This window comes from Strigops habroptila, chromosome 13 (genome assembly GCF_004027225.2).
Source record: "Strigops habroptila isolate Jane chromosome 13, bStrHab1.2.pri, whole genome shotgun sequence".
Taxonomy (NCBI): domain Eukaryota; kingdom Metazoa; phylum Chordata; class Aves; order Psittaciformes; family Psittacidae; genus Strigops; species Strigops habroptila.
The window spans coordinates 7,103,613-7,125,788 of record NC_044289.2 but is presented as its reverse complement, the minus strand read 5'-3'; the positions used below and the strand labels follow the sequence as shown (position 1 = coordinate 7,125,788).

Below are 22,176 nucleotides of genomic sequence, written 5' to 3'. Positions count from 1 at the left end.
AGCCTTTAATTCCATGATGTGAGCCTGTTAAGCCATTTAGATATAAACAATTTTGAATGCACTTTTAGAATTGGACTCTGGAAGGCCTTTTAGACAAAAACCTTGCTGCTTGTTCAGCATCTCCTTCAGATAACATCCCACTCTTCTTCAATTACAGATCGAATCTTGCGTTCAGATCTGCAAGCTGCTTGTCTCATGCTTTTGTCCATTCCTGAGTAGTTTCCAAGTTCAGTCTCATTTAGAAATATCTTCTATTCAGGGTGCTACAAAAACATCAAGGAACTACAGCAAGTACCTTCATATATTGCTAATGTCCCAATATAAACAAGGTACAGCAAGGGAGACCCTGTGATATCAAACATATACCCCAGAAGACTTTAACCTGAAGGAACAATCTTTCTAAATTTGCAAAACTGACCACTTGTGTTCAAATTTTTAAACGAATGTGTTCATTTAAATAAATGTGTTTATCACCGCAGACTGCAGTCAAAGTACTGTCCATATGTCCTTTGATTTGTTTAATTCCTACTGCAAACCTTTGTTTAGAAAACAGAAGAGCAATGACAGAGGCAGGATTATTAACTAATCGTCCAGATTAACAGAAAGCTTCTGGATTTAACAAAATAACAAAAAAGAAAAAAAAAAAGAAAAGAAATTGAGATCTTAGAGAACATTATAGTCAATGTACTGGCTTCACCAACTGATTGAAAATGTGCATAGTGAAACATTTCTGTCTTCAACCAGAAAGCAAATGGGGAATTACATGAACCACATTACATGCGTTATCCAGATTAATTATAAATACACTTTGAAACTTGGCAGAGTTTAATAGATCAGATGAATGACAGTGAGATGGCAAGGCTGGCTTAATGATTAATGCTGCTTTTATGACCCCTTTTCATCCCCAGAGTAATTTAAAAAAAAATTTTTAAAATATAAAAAAAATCCAAACAAAACAGGTTTTGCTGCCTAGCTGTTGGGGAGAAAAATTCCCTCGTGCTCTCTGCTCTGCATGTAGGGGAATAACACCTTTGGCATTGTTCCTAGTCAGCGTAAAGAAACTGCTCCTATCAGTTGTTGTTCCTCGTGTTGAGAAGTTGAAAGACAAATCCATGGCATAACACTTAGGTCTTCATGAAATGCATTCATAACTAAAAAATTATGTCGAAGTACTTTAGTGTTTTGGTTTTACCTATGGGGTTCAGAAAATTGAGTAGATTGTAGTTAGGACTACTTTGTTTAATCTAGTCACTGTACATTTAATGCTAGTAAGACAAGGAACCCACGGATGGAATGGGACCTTTCCTTTAAAGAAAAAAATAATAGTTAAAAGTGTTGTGACTGATAATGAAATAAATATGCAATTTTCGTTATTAATGGAATAGGGCTTTGGAGAAGAACAAAATATTTTCTTATATATTTTTCTTATAGAATTTGCTGTGCAGATTGATATGTGAGCTGCTTTTAAATTGGTTATCAAAAGTTCACAATTCACTAGTAAGATGAGTATTTATTCTACTTTTCAAGATCAGTGCTGTCAATTGCTATTATTTTGCTCTGTGTCAATTGCTATTATTTTGCTCTGTGGTAAAATCAGCTGAGATTTTCCCTTGGATGTTTAAGTGAGAAGATGTGTTAGACTGTATTAAAACAGAAAGAACTATCAGAAAAAACACAGCGGCAAGTGGAAGGGCTGGAGATCTCCTTGGAGAGTTTAAACACAGTATTAATTCTAACAAAGGTTAGCCAGCATACAGACCTTAAAAATAATACTAGTTTTGTCCTTTTTTTTTTTTAACCTTGAAGTGTGGTGTTCCCTTTCAAGAGGAAGATGTGATTATCCTTAATGGCAATAAAGAAGATGTGAAAGTATTGAAGAAAAGGATGGAGGATAGAAGACTTAAAAGTAAATTAGAAAAGGTAATATTTTTATATGTTGTTTAAAACAAAATTGAAAGAATTCTTGCCTGTAATGCAATCTGCTCTTAGGTTGCATAGCTTTGCTAACCTTTATGCAGATGGAAGGGTTTACTCAGTGAGCTGTGTTGTACTTCAGTGCTACTTTTAAAAGTAATGGGACTGTGTGCGTATTTTGCTAATAGCTTATTGAAGTTGTATGTACTGAAACTGTCTTTTTACTAGCAAGCAGTGTGTAGTGCTCTGAAGATGGCAGAATTCAATGCCAGCTATACTTCAGGTCTTTCTTGAAACAAAGAGAGCTTGTATTAGTTAATTCTAGTAATGAGCAAAATCTTAACCTGATGGCAGGTTATTAGTTTTTTGATCTCAAAGTATCCTCTGAGGCCAGTGTCAGAAACAATACTGGGGTATGTTCATTCCTGGTCTGATTCTGTAAGACCACTGTTAAGAAATTTTTACATGCTTTGTGGTTCTTACAGTCCTGGGTGATTACTGGTGATGCTACTTCCTACCACAATGTTGAGGTCTTTGCATTTATTTTTGGTTTCAATCTGATGAGGCAAAATGCCATGGAAATAAAGTTGCCAATCTCCTCAATGCTCTACTGTATACTACTCTGTGAAGCAGTAGTTGTTTTGTGGTACTGTACTGTCAAATGAAAGTTCTGTGTAAGGGACTTTTTTCAACATTGCTGTGTTTTTCTGAACTGGCATTGCTACTCTGAAGGATGACAGAGCAAGCAAAAACTTCAGTGTTGACTCGGTCCAGAGCGCAGACAGGTTTGGTTGAATCTCAAGAGCATGAATCTGACACTTTCAGCCATGGAGACTTTAGATGGAGGTTGGTCATCTCACCCCTATTTCTGCACTTGATTTTGCCCACCTGTAGGATTAGATGGCATACAAATGTTTTCCTAGATCGTTTTGAAACGAATACTTGTTTACTTTCCTGTGAGCACATAATTCCTTCTCATCATAGAGTCTTTATACATCAATACAGCCCAGGCCTGAGCAATACAACAAAAGAATGCTTATCCATAGAAATCTTGCTATTCTTTTTCCTCTGTGTTTATAGCCTCTCTATTTAGCATCCTATAGCTTTTGGCATAAAAGCAGTACTGTAAATCTCATGCTGTCTCTTCAGATGTTTGTGGGTTTTTTTTTCCCCAGTACTTTCTAATTAAATGTTTGAAAGAATTTTACAGATAATTTGATGATAGAATATTGGAGATCTCAGTAGATGAGTAATCAGCCCCCAAAGCAGTGGTTGATTGCACTCAATTTTCATTAGGAAGGTAGCCCTAACAAAGCACTATAGCTTTGGTTCAAGTAATTTGGAATAGTCTGAAAGCTGGAACAAAGCTTATGCGCAACAAAGAAGTACCATGTAAGTGTGGTGTCCAGTTATCTTTTACAGTGTTGGCACAGTCACTCATGGTGATAGACAAAAGGAAATCATACTTTGGTCTTGGGGCTCTATATGCCTTGGATGAATAAGCAGATATTTTTTGTGTTGTTCAGTGGAGACTTACGGTACAGGCAGGTACAGTATTTGCAAATCTCTCGGCAGGCCTCTTGCATTTCATCTTCAAGTTCCTGTGATTTTTTGCAATTCTGTTGTGCCTTGCTGCGCAAGCTGATGTTTTTGCATCTAGAACCAGTCTTCTCTGCTGTCACTGGCACCATTCACTTTAATCCAAGATCTGTGAGCTCCAGTCCTGATATTGGAAGACAGTTTCTAGTTTTGGGTCTGTTGGCACTGCTGTTCAGTTATCTTCCTCGATTGCTTCTTTCAGCAAGGAGAGCAGCCTAAGGGAACCAGCTGTATTTGGAGCATGAAGTACAAACTCCTTTTATTCATACTCATGACACAAATTATAAGGAAGGCACAGCTTGCAGTAGTGTAAAAAATTTATTCAAGCTCAACTATGTCATCTCATAATGAAATATAATATATATTACTTCTATATAATATATATGCATACATATATTTAAAAGCATCTCATAATTCAGATGCCAGCTACTGAAGGTAACTTTTCTTTGTAAAGCACTCTGAAAAGAGGTTTTTCATGTGCGCTGGAGGACCAGGAGTTCGCTTTTTAGAATAACAACCCTCTGCCACCACCTTCTGGCTAAGCTTTGCAGCAACGTGTGGTAGAGCATTTTTTTCCTTCTAGCATTAACTATATTCTTGGCAGCATAGGTTCTCCTAATTTTTATAACACATTTAAATTTATTTATTTTCTTTGAGTTTGTGTAGCTTTCTTGAAATACGTACACCATTCTGAATGTATACAGTCATCTTTTGTAATAACAGTGCCAATGACTGCTTTAATACAGCTTTCTTTTTCAGCTTGGCATTTATGTCATCAAAGCTATTAATGGGATTCTTGTTGCTGTTGTTTGGGGTTTTGTGTGTTTTAATCTGGACAAATATAGATTAACTTGGAAAATCTGGTCCACAGATGCTTTTAAAAATTTTAGAATAACTTTTTGCATCTTCCCAAGCAGTCCTACCACTACAGTCCCTAATGAAGAGTCCCTCCCCAGCATCCTTGTAGGCCCCCTTCAGATGCTGGAAGGCTGCTATGAGGTCTCCCCGCAGCTTCTCTTCTCCAGGCTGAACAGCCCCAACTTTCTCAGGCCGTCTTCATACGGGAGGTGCTCCAGCTCCTGATCATCCTCGTGGCCCTCCTCTGGACTTGCTCCAACAGCTCCGTGTCGTTCTTATGTTGTTGTTTCCAGTTAACTATTCTGTTTAATGTTGCGCAATTTACTGTCCTGCCATGTGGGTTCAGAGTATCAGATTATCATAATGGTAACACTCACCCTCCCCAGCAAAACATACGAACCAAAATACTGTATCCAGACAGTTTAGTTTTGGCCTGCACAATATTCTTTAAGGTAACTTCAAGGTTCCTAAGGTGGTTATTTTTTCATATAGAAATAATATCAAAAGTGTGGATCAGTATGGTGGAAGGAAGAATTCCCATGTGCAAGACATAACAATGTAACAACTGAAGTTGTGTGTCTATCAAATACAAGTTTGGAATTGTATATCTTTTCGGTACATTACCAGATTTCTGTTTGTGTTGTTTCAGAAATCAAAGAAATGCAAGTCAGAAGAATCAGCTTCTCAGCAAGATACCACTGAAGGTAAGGTCACAGCTCCAGATTCTGTGGTGCCTTCTCAGTTGTGAAGCAGATTGATGATTTCCTTTTTTTTTTTTTCTTCATAGATTCTCCAGGTCCATCAAGGGCTAAGAATGGAAAGGACTGTATCAATTCCAGCTCTGGGGAAAAGAGGCAGATTATCTTCACCAAAAGTTCAGGTTAGTTTCTTCTTTAATCTAAATTTGAAAAATCTGGGAAAAAAATAGTTCTGCTTTGAAAAAAAATATTGCAGGAGAGATCCTTCTCTGGCCATTCTGTACCATAGCTCGAGAAGCTACCCTCTTGCTTCTTTTATTTTTTATCTTTCTCAGTAATAAAGGGTCAACTCCTGTCTTGAAGGGAGCCATGCTGTCATGGCTCAGTTTTTCAAAGAACCCCCTCTTTCAAAAGCCTGTCCTGAAAGTGTGCCTGTCCAAGCGAGAGTAGGAAGTTGCCTCGTGAGCATGCAAAATCTCCTTGTTCAATAGAAACTGTACTCAATTTAAATCTTTCTTACAGCTTTGCTTTAAAATCTGTGAAATCTACAACACTGACTCTACAGAAAGTGTATAAGGGCTTCTGTTTGTCTGGTTTTCCTTATTCTACACAGTTTGCCTTTGTCCCAGCTGCTGTCTGTCATCCATCCTATACTCTGAGTAAATAATTCACAGAGTAGGGACTGACTGCTTGTTACAGTCCTAACATGGTCTCTGCTCATGATTGTGACTGGCAAGTGCTGTAGTGATGCAGATAACTAATAAAAATAATAAATACTTTTCACCACAGTGTATTTTTTTTTTCCACTGTGAAACCAGCCAGATCTTCTTGTTTATGTCATTCCAATATTGCTTTAAATTGGTGGGAACCAACTTGAATGAATGAGATTAGAGATTCTTACTCACACAGTAATACAGTCGAGGGTTTGGTATATCTGTTTTATTAGCTAGGAGGTAGCGTGAGGAGAATTGGTAGTTTTCCTGAAGTACGAGTGGTCAAAAAATCTGTTATGGCAGTGTATTTTAATGAAATGTATTAAATTATCCCAAGCTGACGGCTTGACTTTTAGTCCTCCGTTTTAGCTGTCAATTTGCAGTGGAATGTAACTTTGGGGTGTACTGATGGACCTATGGCACCTCATAGCTATGAGTAAACTCAACAGTCCTGTAGTCCAAAGGATGGTGCCCTCTCTCAATGATATTACATATATTATGTCATTTAATGTGTTCAACGTTTTCATACAGAACTATTGGAATGGGTACATTTTTAAAGTCAGTATGAGGTTTCCGTGTGGAGTATTCCATCATGTACATAACAGCCAAAGAAAATTTCAATTTGAAGAATCTGAGAATATTTAAACAATGAACTATAGATAAACTATGTGAGAAGCTGGGGGAATTTCCATCAGAAATGCCTTACTTGCCCCCTTCTGTCGGTTCTTAAAAAGGATAGACTTCTAAGAATGTTGCATTCCAGATTATCATAATTGCTCTTGGATATTTAGAAACCTAGTAATTCTAATAATAGTTTATGTATCTTTGTCTTCCAAGAGTATAAAAGAAAAAGTACACCTTTTGAAATGTCAGGACATTGGTTTATGTTTTTGGCAGCAGTTATATTGACCAGCAAGAGGTTAAGAGGAGAGAGGAAAAATAAAGGAAAATCTGCGAATTGAGGAATGCCAGTAGCATAGGAATTAATTTGTGAATATGGCACCCTAAGGTTTCTGGACTTGCAGCATGAATATTCATTCTTTCAAATCCAGTATTTGGTAATTCTTTCCAGACAACTGTTGGTGACATTAAAAGCGGCATTCTCCAAAAATAAAAAGGGTCTGATCTATGATGATTCAGAATTGCGTATACAATTCCTATGACTGCATGCAGAAATCAGAGATAAGTGTGTTTTCAGACAGGCTTCCTGCTAGCTCTTTACATGCTGTTGTGCCAAAGTTGAAGTAAATATGTTGAGTTTCTGCAGACTTTTATGTATTCATTTCTTTGTGCGAGAGATGGCATGTTCTTTTTAAAATACTGTCCTTCAACTTTGGAGAAGATTAAATATTTGTTAAGAAAGAGGTTTGGGGGAGGTTGTAGCAATAGATATAATACACTGAGAGAGATTGTATCAGAAACAGAGAGATGGGCATTTTCCTATCCCAAATATAAAATTATGCAGACCATTGTTATTGATCATAAATGACTCTGCAAAGAATAAAGGGAGGAGATAGATTCCCTGAGGACAGTATGTCGCAAGTCTAGCTTTTGTCATTTGATAGCTAATGTCTAAGCAATACTTCAGGGTGGTGGAATACTTTCATGTTTCTTAAGACGACAGTTCAGAGGCATTTTTCACGTGGAGGAATAAATGTCAATACTGAATTACCGTGCAAGGGATTTACACAAGTAGGGAAGAATTCCTCCCTCTCCAAGATTTCTAAATGCATTTCGAGCATAAATTCTAAACGCTGTGAACATGTTTGCTGTTGAGTACAGTTATGGAGTGTATTTGCAATAGCCCTGAAAAATGTATATACTTAATCTCTGTACGTATTATTTTTTAATACTTTTTTCCATCGTTACTTAAATACTTTTATCAGTTGTAAGCTTTTAAGCCTGCTTCATTCTACTCCTTTTTCTTTATCAGATAATGGAAATTCATCTGTCCCAGGAAAAGTCAATAAGGCTTCTACTACTACTACGAAGAGATCCATTGCAGACAGTGAAGAGAAGTCTGAGGCATACAAATCTATTTTTACATCGCACAGCTCAGCCAAACGTTCAAAGGAAGAGTGTTCCAATTGGGTTACTCACACAGCATACTGCTTCTGAAAAATGATGAGCCTGATTGTAACCTTCATTATTGCTTTTCTTCCCTAAGGCTTTTTCTGTAACTGATAGAGAACTTTTGTTGTAATCTGATGTTATCTGGGATTACTCAGTTTGTAAACTGTTTATAAACTTACGGATAACTAACAAACTTCTTTTAGTTGCAACTTCTGTTAAATAAGAAATAGATCACCAGAATCCATGTTGTATCAGCAGACCTTATTCTAAAATGGGTTGTCTGCACATAAATTTTTCTTCTCCCAGTTGGATGCTGTCATTCTTACAGTAGCTAGTGTCCTCAGTAGTAGGAGTGAGAGGAGGAGGATCTGCCTACTGTCCTCTGCTATTATCACAGAATCAAGGAATGATTTGGATTGGAAGGGACCTTAAAGATCGTCCAGTTCCCACCGCCTGCCACAGGCAGGAACGTCTTTGTCTCTAGACCAGGTTGCTCAAAGCCCAGCTCAGCCAGGCCTTGAACAACTTCTCCGGGCAACCTGTTTCTCGCCACCCTCACAGGAAACAATTTCTGCCTTATATTTGATATTTGCTGCAACTATAATCATAGTTTTCAATGTATTAGTACAGAAATGCACATTTTTTTGAACTTTCTGACACCTAACTTGGTAGAACTAGTATATGTTTCTTAAAGGTTCTGTAAGTATTTTCAAGTAATTTCCCTTTTGATGGAATACATGAAAGGATAATAATGAAAATGTTTGTACAGCATTCTTCTTGTACATTTTATTGTAAGCTGTTTTTAATAACAAAGTATTCCCTTGTAAATCGTTATCTATAAAGATGAGCCTGCGATAGCAAAGGCTGGGTTTTCCCCAGAAAGGTTTTGGGGGTTTTCTTTTTGGGTGTCTGTTTTAAAGTTAGAATTATCAGGTCTGAGCTTTCTTTTTTCAGAGGATCAGAATACAATGGAACAAAAGTATGAGTTTCCTTACTTTTCTGCTGAAACAGTAAGGTTCTGTGTAACTCTGAGAAGCAATTTGCCATTTTGAATTTGACAGCTTACATGAAAATACAAGCATTTGCACAGGGTGAGAGAGAAATGAGTGGTGACAGCACAGGAACAGGCAGATCTTAACTGGCTTTTTAGGGGGAAACAAGTGGGCACCAGTGTCAGAGGAGTCAAATCCACTGGTGACTGATGGAGGGAACCCTGCCAGGCTGGGTTAGCTTTTGCAAACATTTCTCTTGCACTTTGCGGGCAACTGAAATGTGCTGTTTTCATATCTGTAGGACACGTTGGTTTATTTTCTGACATAAAACTCTTACCAGGAAACAATGACTGCTTGTTACAGGAAGATGCTAAGTGTAGTACTCACTCAGTTTTGCTTTTATATTTATGCTTTTGATCCCTGTGATGTTGATTTAAATAAAACTTGCTCTTGTTGTGTGACCATAGTGCTTCATGTTCAGTTGAACTGATAGACAAGTGCTTATTTGGTCAGTGCTACAACAGAATAACTTTTATGGGCTTTCCTTTGCCCCTTGTATTCTTAGCTATTTTCCAAAGACAGGAATTCTTTTAAAATGTTAATGTTCCATAGCAATTCCATAGCAGCTGAATATTTGAATCCAATAATACCGACATGAAATGACCAGAGGAAGGAATGGAACCTTTTCACCTTCCTCTCTTCCTCTATTAAAATATGCTTTTATAATCTTGGCACAAACTAACCAGAATAGAAATGCAGAAAGTAGGAGGCTTGTAAAACCACTGCATGATGTTACATTGTTACCTCTGTGTGTGAAAATAATTAATTATCCTCATAATTTATGTTTAAAACTGTCCCCATTTCTAATTGGCAATAGTGAATTAGAGATTCAAATGCTGTGTTTACAGTTGTGTAGGTGGTCTCCATGATTCAGGTGTGTTGAATGAAACTGCTAGGATTTTATTATTATTTTGATAGGTATAATTAAAAATTGGCTTGTTGCAGAATGTATATGGTGGTAAGCAGTTTTGGTTTCCAAAGATGGGAATGCCTATATATATCACATCAAACAGTTTGAGGTTTACTCAAGCTTCCAGGAAGCACTCAGTCACGCTTTGTGTGCATGTCTAATAATCAGCTTTGTTCTCCTTGTTCTGTATTCTTTTCCACTTCATTATTAACCTTTATTAGTTGTTAGTTGCAGATAATGAAATTACTACACTAAAAGATATACTATAGTAAGGCCTTCATTTGCAGTCTAATTCTGTTTTGACAATATGTGTTAGTCCTATTAGTGCTTTATAGGAATGCATTATTCTTCTATTTAAATCAGTTGTAAATCCTAAGAGGAATTAACTTAATTCTTGTGATCAAGCTATTACTTTGTTAAAGAATACGACACAACGTAATATGCAGTTCTGTTTCCCTTTTCTTGATAATGTGTTAGGCAAAGTCCAGCCTGCTGACTTGGGAACAGGCTTTCCTGCTCGTTGGGGCAGGAAATAATACTGATTTCTTTCTTTCAGTCTGACTGGCTCATCTATTAAAATAAGTTCATGACTAGCATAATTTGGTTAATGTATGGATTGCTCATTCATGCTTGGGTTTATTAACTGGAATTGGTAGTTCGTGCTCTGCCACTTGGATAGGATTTTGTTTGGGAGTTTGCCATCCTGAATGCAGATGGAGTTCTTAAAATGTTTATGGTTTATAGAAGTGTTGTCAGTGACTACTGAGGTCTTTTCCTTCCCTTTACAAAAACCAGCTGTGAAGGAATGTGATATATTGTTGGCATGTAATGCAATTCATTGCCACAGTTGACTTTTGTTAATGTAAAATAGAGGAGCAAAAAACTGACACTTCTGTTGTTGGCAGGCTCAGCCAGGCCGTTGAGACTGGAACGTTGACTTGGCAAGTTTTAATAGATTCAAGCAAATAGTTTGCTGGAGGATGTTTGCTTTGTTGTGGTTTGCTTTTTGTGGGGGAGGGCAATTTAATTTTCTTTTAATATAGGTGAATTTGAATGTTGGTGAAAGTTGAAGACTGCGAAAGTCTTAGAATCTGAAACCTATATTTTCTGAGATGCCACATAAGTCTCCCACAGCATTGCATCCATGTGTCTCTGTTCTGGGGAGTTCGCAGAACAGTTAATTCTGTTTCCATGATGTTCAAGCCTTGGCTTCCCTTCTGAAGAGCTTAAAAAGGATCCAATTAGTGTCAATTGTATAATAGGGGGATTTTTGTGTGTGTGTGTGATGTGGAACCTGCCCACTGGGAACTGGACTGAAATTGAACAACTTCCTTCACATAGCCCAGTAATCAAATGATGGGTGTATACTGTACAGCCATATATCCTGTTACAGTCCTGTGAACTGCCTGTTGTGCTGCACACTTGCTGAGCGTTCAGTCCTTCTGGTATTGGTACCTCTCAATCTGACAATGTGAGGGTGTTCACACATTCACACTTAGCCAAGTCAGCCTGCTGTCCATGTTCACTGCTACAGCTTTGTTCCCTACTTACGCCAAATCAGATGTGAGATTCATGTTGCTCCATGACGTATCCAAAAACTACCCTTTCTCCTTTTCCTCAGTGGTCCATCACAGCACCTGTAGCCTCAGGTGTGGTGGAGCAGCCTCAATGCCCTCCTGCAGCGGACAAACCACCTTGTGCTCTCCTGCACCATGGGCTGACCTGTGAAGAGAAACAGAGGTGCTGGTGCTATGGCTTTTTGCCTTTGCAGAGGACAGTAAGCACTAAACCTTGCATGATGAACGTTCTGAAGCTGACAAAGGTGGGTTTGGGGCAGATTGCTTTTCCCTGGCTCCTGCACACTGCAGTAACAGATGACTTCCCTCCTTCCCTCCCTAACCTCCATTCTTTGCACATCTCCTGGCCTCACCATGTTCTAGTACCGTCAGCTCTGCCCAGTGTGTTTTTACTAGCATTTAGGCTGGAGGTATGTGCTGATCAGCCTGCTGGTGGATAGCGCTGAGCTCTGCAGCCTGTCCCTCTGTAAGGACATTGCTGTTGAAGGCCTCATCTCTCCAGCCATTTATTTCCACAAGACCTCTAAAACCAGTGTGTCTTCAAGGGTATTACATCTCTGAAAATATTAGTTGAAATTAAACAGTCTTTTATAACATTGCTGGTACAAGTAGCAGCCCTGAATCTCTAGAAAATTAGACTAAAATCCTTCAGACAAAAAGCAGTACCCCAACAGCCGTCGGGAAGACTTTTGAAGAGGAGGAACATGTAGTATCTTTTCTGGAAAGACTCAAATTGTGACATCCTGCGGATAAAACTGTAGATAATGAATAGTAAGCTTCAAAGGACAGAGTTTGTTCTGTCAGTATATGTGAAATTTTATTTCCCGGGACTATTTCTTTTTTTTAGAAGTAATCGTAGAACTATCTTCTCTCTAATGGGAATAGAGTTTGGGAGGTGTATGGTGGGAAAATGCATGTCATTTGCTCACATGGTTGGGAAATTTTATTGGACTCTCGGAACCTCTCGGCTTCAGTTTCCAAGGTCCATGCCATGAGATCATCACATGCCTGTGAAATTGACCCAAGAAAAGCTTAACATTCGCTTTAAACATTAAAATATTTCTATTAATGTCCTATTCTTAGCTGAACTGAATGAACACAACTGTCTTTAAGTGTCCTGTCTTGCTTGCTTCGCAGCCCAGATGCCAGTTGCAGTTGGTATATTTTGCTCCAGATTCAGAACTGCAGTGACCCTGCCAAATAGTTTCTTAGTTGCATTTAAAAATAAAAGGGCTGTTTATACATCACAATCCACAGAGGGTCTGAAATCAATGTGTCCAAGATGAATACAAATCATAGACAAGAAGTGTTTTGTTGGAAGGCTTCACAAATATGGAACTGATTACTGCTAGACAGCGCAGATTTCCTTCTGTAAGATGGAACTGATATAATTCCTTCTTGACAGCTAGAAATTATAATTGGGTTGGGTTTTTTTCTGCATTTTAAACTTTACCAACTTTCAAAATGAGCAAGAGGGATGGAATCCTAATCCATCTGCAACTGACGGGAATTCTGCCTGTAAGCCAGGATTTAAATCTAAATATCCATCCAACCGCCCAGTTACTGTGGAGGTACTGCTAACAATTTCGTAGCTGTGGTTTTGTCAAGCATTTAACTTCATGTGGATTAAAATATCTCTTACAGGTCAGTGACAGAATTCAATTTGCAGATTGACCACAGATCTTTTTTTAAGGAAGAGCCGATTTCGTTATGACATTGAGTAAAATGAAATTCTCATTTTAAAATGTTGCCCTACCAGCTCTTTGTAACCCATCCAGCAGAACTCAACCCTTGTGTGGTACTTGTGATATCTCCAAGAGGTTTTCTCAAAAGTTAAGAGTGCGAGTTGGTGAAAAACAACCCCTTCCCCTTGTAGAGCATTTGTCTGTCAGGTTGCACTACTGCTTCTTCCACCCAGTTTTCCCTTTGTTCCTTCTCATTTGCCACCCCTTTTCCACTGCCTACAGGAATCAGACAGAGCTTTGCTTGATGATGATCAGGAGAGCAGGGAATAGGGAATGGTCTGGGTGACGGATGCTCTGGTTTTGCAGCCCTGTTTGCTCTCTGGTGCTAATTTGCTGCTGTTACGCAGCCAGACAGGCTGCCTCACAGCTGAACATTCTCTATCTTCCAGGCCGTGTCCTGAATTTGGTGGCAGTTTGAGTCAGGGTAGGCTCATAACTTGTCACTGTGTGCTTTATTTATTTATTTTCCTCCCTGTGTGGCAGTTTTTAAAGAGCAGAGTTGTATCCGCAGTGGAGAACATATCATAGAATCACAGACTGGTTTGGGTTTGAAGGGAGCTTAAAGCTCATCCAGTTCCAACCCCCTGTCATGGGCAGGGACACCTTCCACTAGAGCAGGTTGCTCCAAGCCTCGTCCAACTTGGCCTTGAACACTGCCAGGGATGGGGCAGCCACAGCTTCTCTGGGGAGCTTGTTCAAAATGTTCAGTCTCTTTCATGCTACTGGTAAGAAGTTGTTTCCCTTCTTCCTTTGGTGATCTTGGACAGATGGCCAATCTTTCCCTCCCTTCTCCCATATAAGTTATCTCCTCCCCTGTATGAGAATCTCTTAAGACTTAATTATTACGTCTGGAGGATGGAAGGTGTCCCTATCAGGGTACAGTGTAATTTGTAAATTGAAGACAAGGAATGCTTTTCTGTGGGCTGTCAAAGGCTGACTCTGGGAAGAAATATGTTGTTAGCCTAAAATAGAAACAATTTGATAGTGTAAGTTTTCCTAATGGATGTCACATTTTTATGCCATGAGTTTCCTCTTTTTTAATTAAAAGTAATTCTGAAGAATCACTGAGTATCCACTTTGCAGTGATAAGTGGGAATGTCTGTATTAGCATGGAAAGGGCTGTGTGGAATGGGATGGGTGTAGCTTTTTCCAACTTGCCTACAAAGCTAAAGAAATGCAAAGCAGCTTATTGCTCAATTATGCTGACTTTAGCAACAAGGCAGGACAAATTAAGAAAAGAAAAAGGGAATATCTAGTCTCAACCTGGGTATTTAATGGGTCCCAAAATGTGCTGAACTCTTTAGTCTAAATGGGCTCTTTAGTGTGGTGTCAAATAAGTTAAAAAGCAAGGGAGCTTCACAAAGCTTCCTTCATTGTTTAAACTTGTTTAACTCATGTTAAAGCTAATGTACATTTATTCAGACTGACAAAGTGCTGAATTTACACAACAGGGATAGTAATAATTAGGTCAGATACTTTTTAAATGGCAGTGGGGGGGTGGGGGTGGGAATACTTGCCTCTCTTATGCTTATGAATGGCAATGATTATTAGCACTGGCCAGGCCAGCGGCAATACCTGCATATGCTCTTCTCATCCTCATCGATTCCCCTTCCCATCCAATGCCAAGTGCCATGTCCCAGCTCCCATCCTGGCTGTTCAAGCATCAGCTGCCAGTCAGGCTTTGCATTGTATGTTACTTGTGAGAAAGTGGTATTCCTAACCTGATTACATGTATTTTTAGTAAGTCCATCACTGTCCTTTGAAGCTGGCCCTCCTCTTCCCTGCTAGGATCTGACTGAGACCAATAAATTAAACTAACAAAGATGAAAACTCAGTCATTAAAACTGCATTGTCTGTCCAAGCTTATGAAGTCGAACTATTTTTTCATGGTATTCACTTCAGACCAACTAATTCTATATTTACTGTAAATGTTTCCCTCGATTCTTGACATCGCTATGGTTTGAGATGAGGTAGCTGTATCTTGCACTTTTCCCGGAGATATTTGGTGCCGGTGATTCCTAGGACTCAATCCTGGATTAGTTAGTCCATGGAGCTGATCCAGCACAGCAGGATTTGTTTCTCCAAGAACGTTTTTTCTTGGCTTTCCTAATATTTGAACAAGGACTCTTGTTTAATTCAGTGAAACAGAATCTGCTAGCATTTGAATTGTGGTCAGCAGCGGGCATGCTGGGCTGGTTGGATCTCTTAAGCTGTAGCCATTTACTTCCCCATTGAGATTTAAGCTACTCATAGCTCATTTGGTTTGCATGTTTCCATTCTTTAAGGAATCATTAAACAGTCTCAAACATCCCCGTCGGACTGGCTGCAGCGGCTGCTGCCAGCTGCGCCGGGCAGGGGCGAGAGGCTCACAAACCGCAGGGAAAAGCTGGAATTTGCCCGAATGGGTGAAGATTTAGTGTCACACACACCCCGACTGCCTGAGCACAAGTACCTGTGAGGGTGCGCTCCTAGTGAATGCAGCCTCCGAAGCAGTGAGAGGGCAGGGGCGCATCTGCAGTATCCCGGGTGCTGTAAGAGCACCCCGGGAGCTGAAGTGGGAGCCGCCAAGTGCAACCGCAGGAGGCTGGGTCGCAGAACTGGATCTATTCCTTCACACTTGGTTGGGTTTTTCTTCCCTCCCTCTCCCCCCACCCCCCCCCCCGCCGCTCTTGGCTTTGCGCGCAGGGACCGAACAGGAGCTGCACTTGGCCGCGTTATCCATGCGGTGGCACCCGAAGTCCAGCGCAGGAAGCGGCCGGGAGCAGCGGGGATGCGGCCCCGGCCTGGAGACAGCCTCGCAAAGCCCGAACTGAGCTTCTTCCCTTCTAAAACTTCCTGCTCCCTTTCTCTGCTGCCCAAAGTTTCTCAAACTCCCTCACTGTGCTGTAAGTAATCTCCGCTTTTCAAGCTTAATAAATGCTACAGGTAAGATCCGAGGGCTGGAGCAGCTCTGCTCTGGGGACAGGCTGAGAGAGCTGGGGTTGTTCAGCCTGGAGAAGAGAAGCCTCCAGGAGACCTTAGAGCAGCTCCAGTGTCTAAAGGGGCTACAAGAAACCTGGAGAGGGGCTTTGGACAAGGGCCTGTAGGGACAGGACAAGGGGAATGGCTTTAACCTGCCAAAGGGGAGATTGAGATGAGCTCTGAGGCAGAAGCTCTTTCCTGTGAGGGTGCTGAGGCGCTGGCACAGGGTGCCCAGAGAAGCTGTGGCTGCCCCATCCCTGGCAGTGTTCAAGGCCAGGTTGGACGAGGCTTGGAGCAACCTGATCTAGTGGAAGGTGTCCTTGCCCATGTCAGGGAGTTGGAACCGGATGAGTTTTAAGGTCCTTCCAACCCAAACCCATCTGTGATTCTATAACAGTAGTGCTAAAGCTTTCCTTTCTGTTACCTACAGAAACACACACTAATTTCCTGTATCTCCATGTAATAGTGAGTAAATGATGTTACAGCACCGCACAGGTGTCCATGCAGCAATAACTGCTGCACGTGGTCTGGATAGTACAGAATTTTGTTCTAGTGCCTGCCTTGAAGATCCTGTGATCACAGGATAAATCTGTGGTCTCTCTATTGTCCTTTCCATCTTTGTTTTTGTATGTATGTAGTTTGTATGCACTTAATATCAGGGACCACATCATAATTGTGAGTGGAGAAATACTAGTGGTAATAAAGAGATGGAGTGTAAAAAGGGGGAAGCTAGTGCAGAGCCAGCGCCTGTCCTTTAATAAGATGACTCTCAAGTGAAAACAGTAGGATTTATTTGACTGTTTAATACATTGATTTTTCAAAGAGACTTGGTCAGAAAATAGAGGTTTTGTTCCACAGAAAATTCCAGTGCTTCAGAGCTTGTTGCCATTCCAGATGAGAATGAAAAGTGCAAACTACTCCCTGAAGTAATGTTCTGTAAAATGTTGTTTTGGGATAGTTGAGCTGTGCCCATCGTTTGAGTTGTTCCAGCTATGTTCAAATACTTTCTTTCTTAAAAACAAGCTACTCACAGAATTAACATTTAATATATCTTAAATTTGAAATGAAATAAAATATTTGGCTCCATCACCCCCTAAACCCACTGCCAATAGCTGTGTGTTTGGGATTTCAATCCTATTTTCTGGCATCTGTATTACATTGAAACGTTTTCAGCAGCTCTCCTTGCAATGTTTAGCACTCCACATTTGATTTGGAGAGATCTCCAAGTCAAGTTGCCTGTAGTTGGAATTTTAAACACAAAAGAGGGAAAGAAAAACTTGTCTTCTATTTTAGGGTCTTGCGGTACTGGAAATGCAACCACCGCAGAGTGAATATTTAACTAGTGCATGAGAATCTAAAAAAGTGCAAAGCAAATGCAATGCAGCAGTCTCTTTGCCTAGTTCAGCTAGAGCAGCATTAAGACATTAAAAATAGGTTTACAGATTTCATAATGTGATTACAACATTCACACAGGTTGGGATTTTTAATTTAACTTTGAACTGGATAATGCAGATTGCATGGAGACCAGAATGGACTATATTCTAATGGGAGAATTTGCCTTATGCAGGATTAACATATCAAAGGCAGAGAAGGATTTTTTGAGGAGATGGCACAATGATCTGGCTTGCTTGCTAGGTCGACATCCTACTCAAGCTGTTGGTTGGCATCAGTGTATGGCTTCAGAGCACTGCAGGCAGTAGGGCATCAGGGAGGCACTTGCTCTGTTTTTATCATGTTCCTTCACGTTGTGAGCTGCAACTGGTAATGGTACAGTCTGGTAAATGTTGCTTCTGTCTTCTCTTGGTGTTAGAGGCCTCAGCAAACAGGTTATGTGGAGGCACAGGGCAGTGCTGGAAGGGCAGCGTGCTCCAGCAGCATGCCAGCCTGGTGGAAGTCATGGTGCCACTGAGAGCACATTGTGCTTTTGCTGGGACAGCCCATGCCTCTCACAGTCAGTGGGCATTAGCTCCCATTCCCATCGCTGTAAGTTGTTTTGTGTTCACTTATACTGAAGACCTTCGTGTCTGGAAGCAGCACTTGATGTGCTTGCTTTTTAGTGCAAGATGTCCCTGCCCATGACAGGGGGGTTGGAACTAGATGATCTTAAGGTCCTTTCCAACTCTAATGATTCTATGATTCTGTGTGAACCCTCTTATGTTTGAGTACATTGTCAGTCTGCTTTGGAAATGGGCTTCAATTGTGATGATTCAGCAGTGAAGTAGGAGTGTGAGATGAGGAGCACTGGTGGATCTCTTCCGATGTTTGCTCTGGGTCTCTCTGGAGCTGTGCCTTTGCACGAGATACTGCTCTTGGAGACAGGCTTGTCAGTGTAGCCGTGCCAGAGATGGACCACTTCTCCACTGCCAAACAACCAGAATAATGAAACCCTTTGCTTTTTCACTCCAGAAGGATCAAACTACCACCGCCTGTACTTAGAAAGGTAGAATACAACTGTGAACCCCCTGCACATGCAAATGTGTCGTTTTGATGGTGCTGTGTCTGTCACATGCTATTTTGCACCCCGACACATGGAAATAGGATGGGATCACACCACCCCCTACCTCCTAAGAAAGTGTATTCATTGGCCCAGCCCCTATCCGTGTTGTAGCAGTATGCCTTATTGTTAGAATCCCCCTCTGAGGTTTATCTCTTTGATAAAAAGTTTTCCTTGACAGCTGAACTCTCAGTATCACACTGGTTAGCTTTTTCCTAGGAGAAGTGGAAGCGGTGTATTTGCAATACTCTGCCCTATATCCCTCTGCACAAAGCCATTGCAACCCTCCTCTGGTGTAGTAAGCTTTGTGTGCTTTTCTAGAATGGTGGCATTTCATGATCACAAGGATTATCCTTGTTCTTCCACAATGTCAGAAAATGGTCCATATGAAAACAACTGAGTGATGGGATGAACGAAAGGAATTATGAAAACTCTATCATTTTGTCTGAGAACTCTGATGCCTTCTGGGAAGTATCATATAATACCCAGCATGAAATACCCCATCAAACATGGACAGCACAGACGTGGAGCAATGTTGAGCAAGCAGTTTGACCGGAGCACTGATTATTGATTTCAAAACATCCCAGTGCTATGTGGCCACAACAATCCAAGACAAAATTGAAGTAGTCAGAGAGAATCAAAGTTGTGCAGACATGCTGCTCACACAACAACTGTTGAAGATCACTTCATGCAGATATGCAACAGCTGCAACAGGTTTCATGCAGAGACATGCCTTTATAGTTAATGTAAGTATAGCATCAGCACTCGCAAGGGAAGGAATGCTGCCTGAAAGTAGTAGTGAGTCTTCTGCATCTGGCACAAGAATTCATATTGAATCATATCAGAAGTGAAGGAGTGGTGAGCAGCCTCAGTGCCGCAGCCTGGACAGAGGGTTGTCCATGAACTGAGCATCTTCAGAAATTAAAAATGAGGTTATGTGGAAACTTGCATTGCTGCTGGTGGTGTGAGAGTTGTCCTGAGGATAAGGATGCTGTCATTTGCCAGAGCACAAATTAAGCCATTGCTTTTACACTTGGCCTTTTCAAATCTACACTGCTGCCTTCCAGCCAGCTCCAGCAGCCTCTGGGGTTCATGGGCTACTTCTACATGACCTGCGTATGGTAACGAAGAAAAATAAACTTTTATTGACTACATGGTGATGCCCAGCATCTGCTGGAAGGTGTAATCACCAAAACTAAACATGCTGAGAACTGTCCCTCCATTAGTAGTTAGATACACTAAAACCAGCAAATGCCTATTTGTGTATTCTAAATGGAGTTTGAACAGTTGTCATCTGAAGGGTGCAGACAATTCTCCAGTGTGGTCATTCTTAACACCAAAGTGTGTTTTTTGATGGCCCAGCAAAATTGTCAAGAAAATCTTGACTTTGAAAATCACTGTGTTTGACGTGATCTCTTTGCCTTATTCCCTCCAAACCACAGCCACCTGGCTGAGGAGTCTGGTCTGTCTTCCTATGATATCAGCAGGCGTTGAGGTCTACCAGTGTGTTGGGTAAAATTCATGGTGGTTGTTACAACTAAAACTTGCTGATTTTTATCTTTTAAAGTTACCTTGTATTTAATGGCATGGGTTTTTTTCTTCTGAAATGAATCTTCAAATTTATCTGAAACAAAGCAGCAAGTGCTTGTGAAATAGGTTCATTCCTCTCTATAAGCTCTGGGTTCAAGATTTGGAGATTACTGAAACTATTTTCACTAATTCAGCTTGGAGCATTCCTGTAGGTTTTTTTTTTTTTAACCTCTGAGGATGTTTCCTTTCATCAGCAGATATTGCAATAGTCTGCAATGACTTTTTCTCCTTTTGGGCAACAAAAGTTAAACAAGAATATATAACATGATTGCAGTAAGATTTCAGAACTGTGCTGTAAAAACACATTGCTATGATCTCACTTGCCTTGAGATTGCAGGTAAATAACACCTCATTGATTTAGTTCAACTTCCCATAGCAAGCTTGGATTATTGAGTTCCAAGTGCGCTTTTTGTTAAGCTTCTCTGAAATGATTTTCAAAGGATGAAAACCCAGGCTTAGCTAGCTCCAGAGTTTAATAGAGCCAAACTGTTACCCATAGTCTTTAAAGAACATGCTGTAACCTTTTTGCTAAACAATCTGCTCTGCTGTTACCAAGTTTTACCCAATATTCAAATGAAACTTATTCCTTTTCAACCTTTGCCAAGCTGAGGTTATTAAGAAAGAGATACAAATTAAAAGGATTAAAAATGCAGCTCTAATTAAACACACAGGAGCAGTTAAAAGTCGGCTCTGCCCTGGTTATCTGTGCGCATAGAAATATCACTCACAATTTAAAACAGCCATAGTCTCCACGAGTGCTTGCTAAGGACACCACCAAACAACATAATAATACTCTGTGCTTTCTCTAGAGCTTCTTCTATGTAGGTCCTAAAAGGTTCTGAAAAATCAGATGAGCCATTGCTATCCCCACTCTCAAAGGAGAAGCAGCTGGGGCAGGGAGCAAGGAAAGGAGCATTTCTCTGCTTGCGTCTTCAACAGACCTGAAGTATGTGGTGGCCTCCTCTGTGCAGAAGAGCTCCTGGTTGTTCCCAAAAGCTGTGGCAGTGTCATTAGGCAGGATGGGGATGACTTGCCTTTCCAAGCAGACCTGATGCTTCTTTTCAGAAGAATGTAAAGTGCAACAAAAACATATCAAGCAATTTTGTCTCTCTATGACAAAACCAAGTTGGTATCTCTTAATAAGTATCTAAACAAGCCCTTGAAGACACATAATCACAAAACAGCATGTGCGATCACAGCTTGGCATTTTAAAGGATTAGTGGGGGATTAGGCCATTTGTAAATTCCTTACCAACCTTTTGTAGAGACGGGATGGAATATTTTTTAAAGAATTCACAAGCAACAACTGTTTGTTAAAAGCCTTTATTCCCTGATTTGTGTTGGGTGTGGATCACTTTGTGATATTTTTTTAAAGGTAGCACAACATAGCTCATCAATCTAGGCTGTGTATAAATCCTGTTTTGTATGATTCCTGATAAGTTTCAAGGGCTTTGTGCTCCCCATGAAGAATGGGAAAACCTCCTTGCACCAGAGTATAACAGGTCGTTTCATTCTCCTGCTGGTGTTGCTGGTTTAACAATACCCACCCGAGGGAATAATATCACCTGGGGAAAAGAAGTGAGTGAATTTTGATCCCCAAGTGATGTTCCAGAAAAGCCACTCATATGCAGTACTTCTGGGACCAATGTATCATGATTGGCTTGAAAAATCACAGTAAATAATCAGTGTTTTTCAGACAGGATAACAGGACTTACCTGCTTTTTCTGGGAATGGGACACAAAGCTGGGCAGGAAAGGAGAGGAACACCCTGCCTCACACCTGCATCCATGTGAGATGATCTGACAGATCATTTGGATATGGTGTGTATTAAACAGGGCTGTTCAAAGCATCCCTCAGGTGAGAAGGAAGAGGGAATACTAGGTAAAAAAAAAAACAAACAAAAAACAAAAAACAAACTATGTTTGCTTGAATGGGTTAATTTTTCAGTATTATTTTTGGCTGCTGGTTGATGGGAGACATTGATGGGAGCAGC

The 22,176-nt window shown here is 40.4% G+C and overlaps 1 protein-coding gene across 1 annotated transcript in view; it reads left to right on the top strand.

Moving 5' to 3' along the window:
- RTF2 (replication termination factor 2) overlaps positions 1-10,560 on the top strand; it is a 29,689-nt gene extending 19,129 nt beyond the window's left edge. The window contains exons 6-9 of the mRNA XM_030502714.1: positions 1,807-1,920; positions 5,021-5,075; positions 5,159-5,251; positions 7,716-10,560. Of these exons, the coding sequence (XP_030358574.1) occupies positions 1,807-1,920; positions 5,021-5,075; positions 5,159-5,251; positions 7,716-7,900 (447 nt within the window). The 3' untranslated portion in view covers positions 7,901-10,560. The remainder of the gene's footprint in view (positions 1-1,806; positions 1,921-5,020; positions 5,076-5,158; positions 5,252-7,715) is intronic.
- The last annotated feature ends 11,616 nt before the right edge of the window (positions 10,561-22,176 follow it).